This window comes from Euwallacea fornicatus, chromosome 28, assembly GCF_040115645.1.
Source record: "Euwallacea fornicatus isolate EFF26 chromosome 28, ASM4011564v1, whole genome shotgun sequence".
Lineage (NCBI taxonomy): Eukaryota > Metazoa > Arthropoda > Insecta > Coleoptera > Curculionidae > Euwallacea > Euwallacea fornicatus.
Window position 1 is genome coordinate 2,858,883 of NC_089568.1, and position 15,155 is coordinate 2,874,037.

The window sequence follows — 15,155 nt, forward strand, 5'->3', positions numbered from 1 at the left end:
TACGCGTGTACGAGCGATGTTGACAACATTTAAAATAGAACGATGACGTATGACGGAAAATGTCTTTCTTTAGTTGCCATTTGTCAATTGAGCGTAGCTAAAGCCGATTTTTTTACGACTTCGACGAGAAGAGAAATCGGTCGAAAGTTTCTCGGGTATTTTTCCTTTTTCAAGTGAAAATTTCGAAAGGAAATCTTCAACAATGCTCTGAGTTACGTGCTATGTGTGACTTATCTTTCGAGAAATCGAGATCTGCTGGAGAATTGCTGAGTTGCGTCGAAATGACCCTTGAAAACGGGGCCCAAGAATCAGCGCTCAAACGAACCTTTACATTGCCTAGAAATCCCTTTAACTCGGCCAGGATGTCGAAACGGTGGCCGAAAACTAATGATAACGAATCGGATATCTCTCGCGATATTAAAATTGTGAACGGGGACAGCGAGAAGAACAAGAAAGTGTTTCGGTGAGTAACCTTGTTGTAAGGTGCAACAACAGTATGTTTGAAATATTTATGATTAATTCTGTTAACTATTCATCACAAATCTCGTTTATAGCCTCTTTTCATTATTTTCATATAAATTTTCAATGAGGCACAATACCATTACAGCCGACCTTCAATAAAGAAAATTATCAGCAAAATTGCTCAGCACATCAGTGGAGTTCCAGGCATCAATCCAACTCTTGACAACAATCGAGTTCCCCCAGTAGGATTCCAAACCTGGGGCCCTGATGCCACTCCTGGGGTCACAGGATTGAAAAACCAGGGCAATACTTGCTTCATCAATGCAGTAATCCAGTGTATTTCCCATACTGATGTGTTAGCCGAGTATTTCGTTCTTGACAAGTACAAAATTGATCTGGCCAGGCGGAACAAGTTGAATTCAAAGAAATTTGGCACTAGAGGGGAGATTACTGAACAATTGGCCATGCTTTTAAAAGCCCTGTGGGCCTGTCAGTATTGCCCAGAGTTAAGTACCAGTTTTAAACAAATTTTGGAAAGGCATGGTTCACAGTACAAGGGCAACCAGCAGCATGACGCTCAGGAATTTTTGCTGTGGCTCCTCGATAAAGTCCATGAAGATTTGAATACTGCCTCAAAAAAGAAGTACAAGAGTATTAAGGTGAGTTGAGATTTCTATAAATTAGGGAGGAACCAAATAAAATTTAGCTATATAGAATTCAATGACAAGGAGTTCAGTTAATCTAATCTTTGAAGTTATTTAATTACAAATTAAAATTTAATGCAATAATTCCTCAGTAGGAAACGTTTATATCATCAAGGTCTTGAGTGGGCTGACTCCCTCCTCCCAAACAGTTAGACAGTACTTTTTGGTTTAGAATTTAACAGGATCTTACAAATTTTTCAATAAACCGTAGACATGGTCATCCAGTACTTGAATCGAGGTAACTATGTGTAGTTGAGTGGTTATTCGAACCTTGACCACATATATAGTAATTAATATATTCATTAGCCCCTGATTGAAAGCTGGGAAAGAGTTTGATTTTGCGGTTATTTAAAAAGCGGTTCCCCAAATAGATGACGAGTTCCGAATATGCAGTCACAAACAAATTGCCCATGAGAGCTTAAAAATTAAGGATTAAAAATTTGCTCATGTCCTCTGACGACCTTGCTCCCAAAACACACTAATTTTCATTTATAAATACGCAGCGTTGTTCGATGGGATGTTCCAATTATGTCCATCCATGAGTGGGTTTTGTAGGTATCTGATGTGTCAGCGGATTTAATGCGATTAATTGCGAAAATAGCCCATTGGGATTGGGATCTAATTACTGAGAAAGAGGCGCGATTAAATACGAATTGATGGTCGATGACACTAATTTAGCACAAGGATGTCTTTAGTGCATTTGCAGTGATAGAAATGAGAAAGTTTTGTTCATTGTATATGGTATTTTATCTGAAAAAGCAAAACGTTAATGCTACACTAAAGTGATAATTTTCTAGGCGTGAGAAATATTAATATTTAAAGTAATTTCTAATTCTTATCAAGTATCCTGAAATTGATTTCTGCTATCCATTACTATGAAATATAAACACAGATAATGATTGGGTCGGTCACCTATGTGCAAACATTCACATTTCAGTGGAAAGTTGAGTTTGCAGTGACACTGTTGCACCTTCCAGTTTCATTGATTTTGCACAAGTGTACAAAATTTTCTAAGGAAAGTTCCCAATATATTAATACTTTCCTACTTTTAATCACAAGAACTTATCTACTGTTAATACCCAATAAATATTTAAATATGGTTATGAATTCGTTAATAGACCTTGAAATTTTGTCTTCATTGGCCATAATTATATAAATATTTCAAAATTTGTTTAGCTTACTTATCATCTGATCATAGAAAGGAAACCGTTTTTCTTGTTTTCTAAGTATTTTATTGAAGAAATACACGCACATTCTCGCGTGACAGGTCTCATTATTAGATGCTATTTATTGATAGACCTGAGTTATTTACTGTAACTTACGAAATATCTAAATATGCAATTTTTAACCACGTTTGCTCCTGAAGAATAGCCATTACGAAATTCAAGTTGTGGAATGTGAAAATATTTCTGTAGCCCATTCCAATAGCACATTCCAATCTCATGATTAATCCTGCTATTCATCAAATGCTAATGGTTATCAGAGGTTCTTATTAATACTAAAACACAGCGTTCAGATTTTATTGTTTACACGTAAGTTTATATAGGTCACAAAAGTTCTTTTGTGATTTTATGAGGAAACGTAACGTCTTCTTTCTCTCTGCAAAATCGATTCTGACTCATTTCCAGGTTTATTTACATGCATTTGCCTGAGTAAACAAGCTCCTTTTCATAAATTACCATTGGTTGCATATGTTGTGTGTATATTAATGAGGCAATGGATTTGGAATTAAAGTAAATAGCAGTGTACTTGATTGGAAATGTTTTAATTGTGGCAAGTAATTACAAATTGGGTTTGTATACATTTTATTTTCCGACTTTATTTCAATGTTATGTTGCTTAAATGACCTTCATTTGGTGCTAAGTTGGTAGTGATGTATGATTTTGATATTAAAGACCTAGAGAACCTGGTAGTAAATGGGTGGAGGAACTCGGACAATATTTCATTTGGTTGATGATTCAAAACATGTATCATTAAAAATATGAGTTTTTGTAAATTGCATGTTATTGTTAATATAAACTTCTTATTAGGTTTAAAAAATGTATAATAATAAGTTTGGAATTTTTTTTCTTTTAGGGCTGTGAAGGTATTGAACCATCTTTTTCACACACTATAATCGTAGCTTCTATAACCAGTCATAATTTCAAAATACTATCATTAGAAAATATTGTTTTACTATTTTGAGCATTTTCTAAGCTTAAAAACATCGTTTCATAAATTGAAAATGTTCGTAATGGGTTTATTTTATACTATAACAGACTAAATCACTACAAATGGATTACCAAATCTGCAGACACTCAATTTAGAGTCACTTTTATGAGTGTGGTTTAAACTCAATATGACTGATACTAAGTTAGAAATTTTCAGTAATGTTGTTGGATAGCCAAACTTAATCTAACTACTGCATCTATTACGCAGTTTACCTCCTAATATACAAATATATTATTTATTGGCACGCACGATTACCCAGCGGCCGCAACTAAAAATAATGACTACTTCAATGACAGAACTTAAAATAACTGATGCAGAGTCAATGCCATTACCGTCCTGGCAATAAAAACCAAAATAAACTTTATTTATTATTTGCCAACATGTTTGAGAATTCTTCTACTTTGTCTAGACGTCTGGCCGGCCCGATGAAGTAATAGCTGCCGAAACCTTGGAAAACTATCGACGGTGTAACAACTCCTTCATTCAGAGCGTCTTCCAGGCTCAATATCGTTCCTCTTTAAGCTGCTCGAGATGTCGGACTCAGTCTAACACGTTCGATCCGTTTCAGTGCATTTCAGTGCAGCTGCCCCAGTTTCACAAGCAAAACATTTATGTCACTGTAAGTGGCACTAGCCACCTCTTAACAGAACTTTAATAGTTTTTCCTTTTTGAGGTGGTCTACACGTCCCAGCAACCTCGCCAAGTTCAAATAGGGCTAAGTTTACCCTCAGGAGCCTCAATAGGAGAGCTGCGAGCCATATTGGAATCCGATACGTCTATAGACAAGACCAACATGCTGCTTACAGAAATAGGGGATTCAGGATTTATGCGTGCTTTCAATGATAATCAATCTATAGGAATGATTTCTGAGATTGATTCAATTTATTGCATTGAAACTGCAACATTGAAAGAGACAGATGAAGACGCTACCAGTGCATATATTTTGCTGTGTTGGATTAACGTGGTCAAAGCCACTGGGGAGGATTTTCAGAAGTTTGGTAAGTATTGTTGTTACTGACGCAAGTTTTCTCTCTTTGGGAGGAAATTACAATATAAAAAAATGGGATATGTGAAAGAAAAATTTATAACGGTTTTGTGGCACGTTAATTTTCCTCTCAAGGGCAAGGTAACAATCATACAACCGCATCAGTTTAGAAGTATTGTTTATTAATACGTACTTGTAAAATATTCGACAATCTTAATGTATTCCATGACAAACTCATACCTTCCTTAACAATCACCGTCACCCTTTATAAATTGATAGTCGTTACAATTCCATATACAGTTGAAATCAATTAGGAAGAGACCACAACCGACATCAGTGAGAGAGACTGTATTTATTGCCGCCCCTCTCAGGCCTCGTCTTGCAGAACCACATGAAAGTGTTATTTGATTTTAACTTTATCACGAGCATTCCCAGGCATTCATCAACAATCGTGCACAATTGAATATAATCGGTGTACAATTTTTGAATAGGGAAAGTTGAGTAATTTTTTTTTGCAAATTGCAGGAAGTCCCTATACCATGCAAGTGTCTCGCGAGACCAACTATGACGACTTGCAGAAGCTAATTTTAAAGGAAATGGCTTCGATATTGCACGATGATATTTTAACTTCCTCTCAACACAGAGGAGTAAGTTTTTAGCATCATTTTTTGTTTTGAACAATTAAATATATCAATCATTTTCATAGATATTCAAAATTCGAATATCGGACCCAGCTTGGAACGAAACCGAACCCCCATGTTATTTGGAGCCCCAGTTGGAGCATCCTTTATTCATGGAAGCAATTGACCAATCTCTGGCTTTGTGCGGTGAAGACGGAGGTCCACCTCACGTTAAACTAATCATGGAATGGACTGAAAGTGCCAAAAAGTCCATTATAGCAGACGACGTTGATCTTATTGAGGAACATTCTACCGTTAAAATGTTGAGGGCGCAAGCATTACAAGGTGGGGCTCCTTTGACACTGGAGGAGTGTTTGAGGGACTATACTGAAGCCGAAACATTAACGGACGCTTGGAGGTGTCCCCATTGTCAGCAGTATCAGCCGGTGGTCAAAACTTTGGATGTTTGGTCATTGCCCGATATTTTGATCGTGCACTTCAAGAGATTCAGACAGTAAGTGGAAAAGTTCCTGCAGACGTGAGCACAAAATCATTATATTGCAGACACACAATTCGAGGCAGTCACTCCTCAAAACTCACCACCATGGTGGATTTTCCAGTGTACGGTTTCGACATGTCCCCCCATTTAGCTTCAAAACGACACCCTACTAATATACCTGATTCTGAGCTGATCAACGGATGGTCCCCTTGGAAACAAGCGAGGAAACCTTCGAGTTGTAGCGAGAACATTTACGATTTATACGCCGTTTGTTACCACCACGGTACGGACCTAGAAACGGGGCATTACACTGCCGCGTGCAAGAACCCCTACGACCAGCAGTGGTATCTGTACGACGATGCCAAAGTGAAGAATTTGAGCCAGGACTCCAACGATGTGGCGTCCTTACTTGTTAATAACAGTGCCTATATTTTATTCTATCAAAGGCGGAACATGGGGAACAGTTCGAATAATAGTTCGGCGGCGAGTACCAGCTCGGTGGGTTCGGGGAACGAGCATTGGGTGACCAGAATGCCGCGTTTTGTGCCGCCCAAATTCGTGAAGCAGGCGGAAAAGGTAAATGTTTTTTTTGTTCGAGTTTTTCAGTTTTTAGAAAACAGTTGAGGGTGCCAAACTATTAATTCAAACATTAAATGTTCCTAACTTTTAAAGAGGAATATCATGACTTTGCTAAGGTTAATCGACATCTGCTCTATTAGATTTTTTTTGTGGGGTTAATTAAAACGTTTAGTTTACATTATACTAGTTAATACTGTTGAAGAAATGAGAAATCTGATTATTGTAACCTGCAATACGATCAGCAACACTCCGAGAATTTTCGAACGGGTACGTCGGTCGCTAAGACTTGGGTTGGAGGTCTGCATTACCATAGGAGGAGGTCATTTTCAACAATTGTTGATTCTAAAATGCTAATTTTCCCAGTGCCGTAACAATTAGGGGCAAAAACTTTTCACGCAATCCTAAAATCTCCGCCTCTAGTATATGCAAAAAAATTGAAGTCGAGCTCAAAACGTAACTAATATTAATGATAATAGATTTATAAAATCTAAATTCTGTATCTTGAACAATTTCTGAGATATCGTCAAAAATTGGAAAAAAACTGTTTTTTAACACCGTGTATTTCGAAAACGGTACGTTTGCAGACCTATATTAATAGAAACTTTTATTTTTATAACAAGCCAAAGAATCGCACCATTCATTTTCTTGGACATGTTTTGAAACACCTTGTATATGGTATCGAGTATCTCCTGGAATAAAACCGATGTGATGGTGTGATATAGATAAAGGGTTTGCGAACTAATTTTCATTAGTTACTGTTAGTTCCACGATACTAAGGATTCAATAATCTTAATTTCACTCCAAATTAATTTTCTCAAAAAACGAAACAAAATTATTTCTTACTTATGTATAACTTCTTCGTTAGATCGAAAAGACTGTATCAATCAAAGACGATCCTAAACCCGAAGACTGCGAAGCCAAGAAAGAAAGTAAAATTGACGAGGTGGTCGCCCTCAGAAACAGCCAAAACACCCTTTACAGCAGTAGGAAATCTTTGGAAATTAAAGTGCCTGAACCTTTGAGAAACTCACCTACGTTAAGCCTTAATCTGAACCGGTGAGTCATGGACGTTCCTTCTAGCAGTTTGTTTTTTCAAAGAATTTTTTGCACACAGATCTTCTTCAGAAATATCCACAAAGAAGCCTGTTTACACCACCAGTGTCTACATTAATTCTCCCACTCCTCCGGAGGTTTTATCCAGTTCTCCAAAGAAACCTCCAGTGTTGAGTACTCTGAGAACGGAAGGTATTAAATTAGAGGGAATCGATGTGGTTTTGCGAGAGCCCACAAGGCTCAATTCGAATAATTCGAGAAACGAAGTCTACACGACGATTGCTTCAATACACAGACATTCAGATATTGAGAAAAATGCTTCTCGAACGCAATTAAATTGGGTAAGTTTCTTTTATTGAAAAAATTAATGAAGAAAAGGTTTTGGTTAATGTCAAATTTGTGGATTTCAGATGTCTCCGCAACCAATGAAAAAATCGGCCTCCACTCAGGAAAGCGGCACCATACTCTACTCAGTATGAGTAAAACTTTTCGGAAATTGTATATTTTCGTGTAAATAGTATTTGTCCGAATCGGGAGCGTGGTATATGCGATTGCTTACGGTTATTCTTCATGTTTATGTGCCTTTTTTCCAAGCAAAACAGAGTTTTAATACGAATGGTGAAAATACGTTTTGACAATTTCTTTAGAAAAAACATTTTTCCATTCCACAACATAGAAGAACGACTCAAAACAATGAACTTAAAAATTTAGCGACTTTGTCCCTAATAGGTAGCCTGTCTGTCCATGAGTTTTAAACATCGTTGCCCATATAAACATGAGAAATATTATGCTTAACACGCAATTATAAAATATTTATGCATTGAGCCAGTTGATAGAGCAGAACACATGGTGTTATTACATATAACAATTTTTACCCTATTTCAGGGTAAGTGAAGTAACCTTGTATGATATAAAAGGTGTATATAAACTACTGTGAGGGTTTTGAATAAATCGTGTATGTTCATAGAAGGGAACTACAATTTTCCTGTCAAGTATTTAGTCATTCGGACTTTGGATAGATTTGAGAAATTCTCGATTTTGTTTTAAGTCCGAAAAATATTAGATTTGAAGGAAATTAATCCAAATCAATAAAATGTCAATAGTAGCAAGAACAGTAACGTTGCCACCTTCTTTTATGTATGTATCTCGGCAAGTACTTACATGAATGGTTTTACAGTTTGCGATTTTTGTTTCCTTTGTTTCTTCAAAAAACACTGTTGTCAACCTTGCAAATATACCTACACTTACTTGTTTGTGAAAATACTGCCTCTGTGAAAATGGATGATCTTCAGCATTTGTTTGAAATTTTCGAGTATCTGTATAATTCGGAAAATTGCAATTTGTAAAGCGGCCTGTAGTGGTAGATACGATGTTACAGAGAGAGAAGGTCAATCTATAATCAATGTTGCTACGTTCCAGTTTTATTATGGAGGACTTGTTTTAAACAAATCGACACAGCTCCCTTCTGGTCAATTTTTCCCACAACTTTATAAAACTTAAAAAATCATATTTCATATTTTTTCATGTTAATCCTGTAAAGAAGGATTTTTAAGTTACTTTGCTTCACTTCGCACTCGTTTAATAATAATTATTCTTGCAGTTTTCAAGAGATTTATTTGTTCGTTTGTTTAACAAAGTTTATTTCGGAGGTGCTGCCAGGCTCTAAGTTTTAAGATTATTGTTAGAATTCACGATTTTTGTATGTAGGTATTTCTTTTCCAAAAGCGCCGCCTTATAGGACACCTTAAAAGTGATATTACATTACGAAAGAAAGATAATTTTATTTTTATTATATTCTAATAATTTTGAATATTATTATTGTTTTTGACAGCACGTTATTATTTGGTTTTATGTGTTACAGTAAGTCGCGTACAATCCCTTTTAGGTTTAAGTACATATAGGATTTTACACAGGGTTTTTTGAACATTTTCTTGATAAGTTTTTGTAATTATATTTACTGTCTAAGCGAAGTGTGCCTAATAATTTCCGACTAAAAATGCGGGAGGACACTGGACACATCGAAATAGTGAATTCTTTGTACGTAACAAATAGGTGCAAGAAATATCTTCATAGTGTTTTAGTAAAACTGTGTATAGGAGTGATTTATAAACACATTTAAACAATTTTAAAAATTCTGTATTTAGTGTTATAATCTCGAGATAAATAGGTGGTACTCATTGAAAAGAAATGAAGATATTTCAATTATTAATAAATTTCAATTCGAATCAAATGGGTGTAAAATCAAGGTATTTTATACGCTTTTGTAATCTTAGAAGTAACTATTGTAACATGTAAAACTGGTGCCTTAAATTTAATATTTATTGATTATTGTTCTGTTACATCACCAATAAAAATATATCATTGAGAAGATCGTATAAAATTTGTCTTTACTTCACTAAGTTTGTAAATCAAATGATAGATGCAGAAAATCAATCCGTTTTGGTGTTAACATTTTTTAGGGAAACGGACTGAATTTAATTCTGAAAAAGCGTTTTCCACTTTCTCAAAAATACGCGAATTTAATTAATGTGAAGTGTTTTTTAATTTATCGCATCATAGATCACGTTTTATCATGTGTTTGATGACGTTCACTAAGACATGCATTTCTGGGTGTTTTCGGCAAATAACTGTATATCTATTTCTTCTAATGAGAAAATTAATCAAATAATTGTTGAGAATTAGTGCATTAAAAACCAGTTTGACTATTTTACGGCGCATTTTCAGTTCATTGTTTTATGGATAAATAGCTTTCTTTAAACAAAGATTTCTGATAATTTCATTTATTTTTTAGTTTTCTTGATAATATGGTGCAAAAAATTGTTAGCGTTTTAGTTTCTGTAGAGTTTAAATAAATTGATTAAAAAAAAACTGTTACCTTCTACGCTTTCACAGAAGTACTTAAAGTTATACATTACATATTGAACACTCCTAACAGTATATACAGGGAATATTCTAGGAATATAAATATAATAGTATATGGGAGCAGTTGTAGTGATCTGCTATAAAATGCATTCAAATTAAATTTTTATAGATTTATGGAAATTATGGTTAGATGTTTCGATTTCTTCAGTGCTTTGCAAGTAATCTTGAATGACTTATTGAATTGCATTTGATTATTTATTCATTCTGCATAACCTTAAGCGTTAAAAGTTCTCTATCCTACAGAAATATAAAAATTAGTCTAGTTTACTGTTCTATTGTTACTTCAACTACTTTCTCACCACCCACACTCACCTTCATGCACCTTATTTAAAACTCCAGAATACTGTTTCCTTTGTCATAAATGAGGTAACAAATTAATCATCACACTCTCTTAACAGAAATTATTCTCTGTATGTCTAGTTTCGTTTAGTTTATGTTTAGGTACCGTATTTACTTTCCCAACACCAATATCGATTGACCCAAATGGGTTAAAAGAAAAATAACAAGGTCGCCCTGTTCAGGTAGCACTGATTAATCGCCTTATTAGACCAGATGGTTCAATTATTGTTCTTAAATATGGGTGAGTGTAGCTCAACAAATCAAAGAAAGGTAGCAAGGCTGAAAGGTGCCAGAACAATAGCATTTGCGGAGGTTAACAATTATGGCATCGCCCTGTATAGTAGTATTAACCTATTTCTTTAGCTCAGCATGCAGGTAGTTGATCATTCAACGTACATCGGCGTAGAGTTTTATTTTGCCTACAATACTGTGTGTATGTTTTTGGCCCGCATAATTATTCTCCGCCACTGCGAGGTGTCCGAGTGTCAGTAATAATTGCAATTTACTTTAATGTGATGCTGATCTAATTTGAAAGGTTGATCTAACATAAACAATTTAAGACCCCATTTCTCTTTTAAGCGACTTGTGTAATTTTTTAGTGATTAATTTAAAGTAATTGTTTATGTACGATTTAGGTCGAAATTTGAGTATAGTTCTCTATGCCAAGCGCTGTATCTATTTACACACGAATATAGTTTTTTTTCTTGATAATTTTTCTGGTGACAACTGGTTTGACAATAATAATAATTACGCTCGCCAGACACTCTTGAACCTGCATTTAACAGTTTTTAATCACTATAAAAACGAGCTTTAAGGTGATCCTCTTGTAATTATCGATAATACAGAATTATTTAGTGGTCGTGTAATATGGTCGTGACCCAAATGGCTCTGGAAGTGTATGTAGATATCCGGTTGCCTTATCTTTTCATACAGGGTGTTATTGAATAAACGTCTGACATTTCACAGGGAGTTTTTTCAAGTAGTTTTAAAATGGAAAAATTTTAAAAACATGTGTTCTAGCTCGTTTAGTTTTCAAGATACGGGGTATCAAAGTTGAAAAAATAAATCACACATTCTTTGATATCTTTCCATATTCTCCGGCTAATATTAAAACAATTTCAACTTTTCTATTTCGAGAATTTCCTGACATCTTTTAGGTGTAATCAGGAATTCGTTCTCAGTGCGCTTTAGATTTCTATTGATAATTTTTTTTCCAAATAAATCATAAAATGGTGTGGTCTGCAATGCTCTTTTTTTATTTAAATTTGTTTAGAGAACTGTGGATTTCAATCTCAAAAATGGATGCTCGGGGCACGAATCTAAGCACTCCTAGGCAACGAAAAATTACGATCTAAATTTTGAAGTTAATATAAAATCTCTACAACCTAAAAATGTACTTATATATTTTTTTAGAGCTAAAAAGTGTTTTTGGTTGTTTTTCCTTCAATACAAAGCATCGGTACAGAGATATTCGTCTGTAAATTTCTTAAATGTGGGAATAAACATTTTGGGGATTCCTGGAAGAGGAACAAATTGAAAAAATTCCGAAGGGTTTTTAATACTCAATTTTTCCTATTTTTAACGATATCCAACGTTCAATTTCTATTGCCCTCCGTCGCCCATTTTTGTCGCAGAAATAATCGTGACTTTTCTGACCTATACTTCACGCATTTTTGTTAGATTTCTTCTACCTAATTCACAGAAGTGGAATTCCCACCTGATTAAATTGATATAATCCCCATTAAAAATGATCTGATATGTATACGCCACGATTGTGTAACACCTAAAATTTATTACGATTCTGAAATTGGGTTAAAACGTTTAAGGCAGCTGCAAAAATGTTATATGTAATATTTATTATTAATACTCACGTTCTAAATATATTTTATTTACATTAGTGACTAAGATGGGTCATTCTTCTGCTTCTATGCTCAATGCGGTTGACCTACGCGTGCTGCAATCAACGAACCCAAGGAAAGTTGCAGTAAAGTATTAGAAAATATGACTATTCCGACTTAACTGGGTGATCTAGGTATACACCCATTACGCAATACGGATTTTGCTGAATTGTCTTGAACCAGATTTCATCGCAGACACTTTCTTGCAGGCACCAAACGAGCATTTACTAATTGAAAAAAACATCGTGGGCGGATATGTAGATGTGATGTATCAAAATTTAGATAAAAAATCAAATTTAAAGTAATGAATGGGCATTTAATCGGACCTTTAAAATACGCGATTTAGTCTCACTTTTTGGGATATTTTTGCATGCACAGAAGCTAGAAAAATTTATTTTGGGAACGGCTTGGAAGAACAATGGAATTTGATGAAGGCGTTGCAAACTTCTCTAATAAATAATATATGAACCATGTACTTGACACGACAAAGGAAGACCGTGGAATGATTTGAATGAATGAATAAAGAAACGCATAATTATGAGAATAATTTGTAGCTTTTTTAACCTTGAGGATGGTCGAAGTAAACGAAATTTGTATAACTGCATATTCGTGTGTGAGTTGACAAGGAAATAGATGCTATGTGATCACATCTCCATTTACTCCGTCTCAAAAGCAAATTGACTCAAAAGTTTCAGTAATTATCCCATTGAACAAGTATGACGTTCTCATATACAGGGTGGTAATCATAATGGAGATATTTCAGGCAGTGATAATACTTTTCAAAATAATTTAAAAAATGACAATAGACCTATGGTCGAAAATGTATCATTTTCGATCTACATACAGAGTGACAAAGTATCACATTTTTTTCTATACTTTGCATTTTCATCACGTATGCTTTGAGTTAAGTTTTTAAAATTTCCTGCACGTATTTTCTTTAAGACCCTTTATAACAAAATATCAAAATAGTCGGTGTTCATATACAAGGTGATACATTTTTTTGGGCCATGTACAATTTTACGGTTTGTCTCTATTTTTGAAATACCCTGTATAAATTCTGTTATCAAATTTAAATTCCTCTTTGAATTGATTAGTTCTTTGGTTTTTGCAATATTTTCGTATCTATCGCCTTTTTCGTAGAATTTGCAAAAATATCAATCGATTCGAATTAAGAATGTACAGGGAAGGAAGGAAAAAAATGCTCATCCGAATCAGTCATCAACCATTTAAAGCAATTCGTAATATTTAATCAAATTTCTTAAAATAAAAATAAATCTAAATGAAAACAAGATTATAAAAACTGTCGAAAATTCAGTGCCTCTTAAATCTCCCGCCTTGAATAGTTTGGATTTTTTTTTAGGGATACCTGAAGTAACTCGTGTATCAGACCTCAGATCTTCAGAGGAGGAGTTGCGAAATACAATAGTGGATTTATGCACTATTCTATTTTCCATCTATCGTTCTAACATCATGTGCAATACTCCATGATTATTTGATAGACTGTTGGTCTATGAGAAAGAGAAGAATCATGCATCTTAATAGGAGACGAATATTTTCAACAGTTTTTGATAATTTTGTTTTTGTGTAAATTTATTTTTATTTAATAAAATTTGATTAAATGTTACGAATTGCTTCAGATGATTAGTAACTGAGCCAGATAATTTTTAAAAAATTTATTTCTTTTACATTCTTAATTTGCATCGATAAATATTGTTATAAATTCTACGAAAACGATAAAAGGTGCGAAAATACTGGAAGATACCAAAGAGCTAACGAATTGAAAAAGTGTAAATTTGCTATCAGAATTCATACAAAGTGTTTCAAAAAATACAAAGCATAAAATAGTACATGACAAAAAACATATCACTCTATATGTGGCTATCGACGATTTTACCATTATGTTGTAGTGTATCTTAAAAAAAAATAGGTGCACGAAAGTAAAAAAAAGTTCATTTAAGGCATACCTGAGAAAGATGCACAATATGAAACTTTGCTACCCTGCATATTGGGAATGATGCTTTTTTGGACCATGGATCTATTAGCATTTTTTTATGATCTTGCAGACTGCTTCCGCCCCCTGAAATATTTCCATGGTGATATGTCACACCCTGTATATAGAGCACTTTATGATTAATTTTTCGGTCCAATTTCTCGTTTTGCAAATCGATTGGAATTTTGGGCATGGCCCCATATCAGGGCCGGCCGCGTCTTTCCTAATTTGGGTTACATAATGGGCCGGTCTCGAGATGTTATGCCGCGTATCATTTCACTTTTCGATATACGTGCGTCGGTTTATCTCTCAGACTTACATGTTTCATCTTTGCATGGGCCATATGAAAGAAGTCTTGTGGGCATTTTTTGCTTCCTCGTGTTGCAAAGTTATCATTTTTAATTAAATTAATGGGTATTTTATCGCTATGGTGGCTTGAAGCTCTGTAAGTGGTTTGGTATTATGTATGCGACAATATAGATAAAAGAAATTGTACTCTACTAGTTTTTATGAAAATCGAATGTTGCTCGTTTATATCGTCACAATTACAATTTTTCTTTTCAATTGCCCAAAATCTCCATTGGTTTTTATAATATACTATGGGATATGTGAATTTATGGATCCTCATTTAAAGACGTTTTTGAAAATGACCAAAATAGGTATTCAAATAACCTCATGTAGGAAACTAAAGGAGATACGTCTTATGCAGATGATTAATTTATATGTTCTTAGAGGCTAATTATTTACATAAAAATTACCGAAAATTTAGGTACCATACTCCCTGCATTTATATGAGACCTGAAAACAAAGTGCAACCTAAACCCTTACTCTTTATCCTCGCATTCTTTCTGTTATAGTAAAGAATCCATACGAAGTACCCATAATCCATGGCA

General features: G+C 34.5%; 1 protein-coding gene and 1 long non-coding RNA gene across 2 annotated transcripts; one reads left to right on the top strand and one right to left on the bottom strand.

Annotated features, from left to right (window-relative positions):
- The first annotated feature begins 87 nt into the window (after positions 1 to 87).
- Positions 88 to 9,493, top strand: Usp15-31 (Ubiquitin specific protease 15/31). The gene is made up of 10 exons (XM_066297300.1): positions 88 to 463; positions 608 to 1,121; positions 3,787 to 3,996; positions 4,051 to 4,375; positions 4,888 to 5,009; positions 5,069 to 5,496; positions 5,547 to 6,057; positions 6,926 to 7,116; positions 7,175 to 7,454; positions 7,524 to 9,493. The coding sequence occupies exons 1-10, from the start codon at positions 222 to 224 to the stop codon at positions 7,590 to 7,592; spliced, it is 2,892 nt and encodes a 963-aa protein (XP_066153397.1). The 5' UTR covers positions 88 to 221; the 3' UTR covers positions 7,593 to 9,493.
- LOC136347380 (uncharacterized) lies at positions 2,913 to 3,767 on the bottom strand. The gene is made up of 2 exons (XR_010733487.1): positions 3,449 to 3,767; positions 2,913 to 3,291 (listed from the first exon to the last, which is right to left on the bottom strand). It is a non-coding gene; the product is annotated as an uncharacterized lncRNA (long non-coding RNA).
- Positions 9,494 to 15,155: the final 5,662 nt, after the last annotated feature.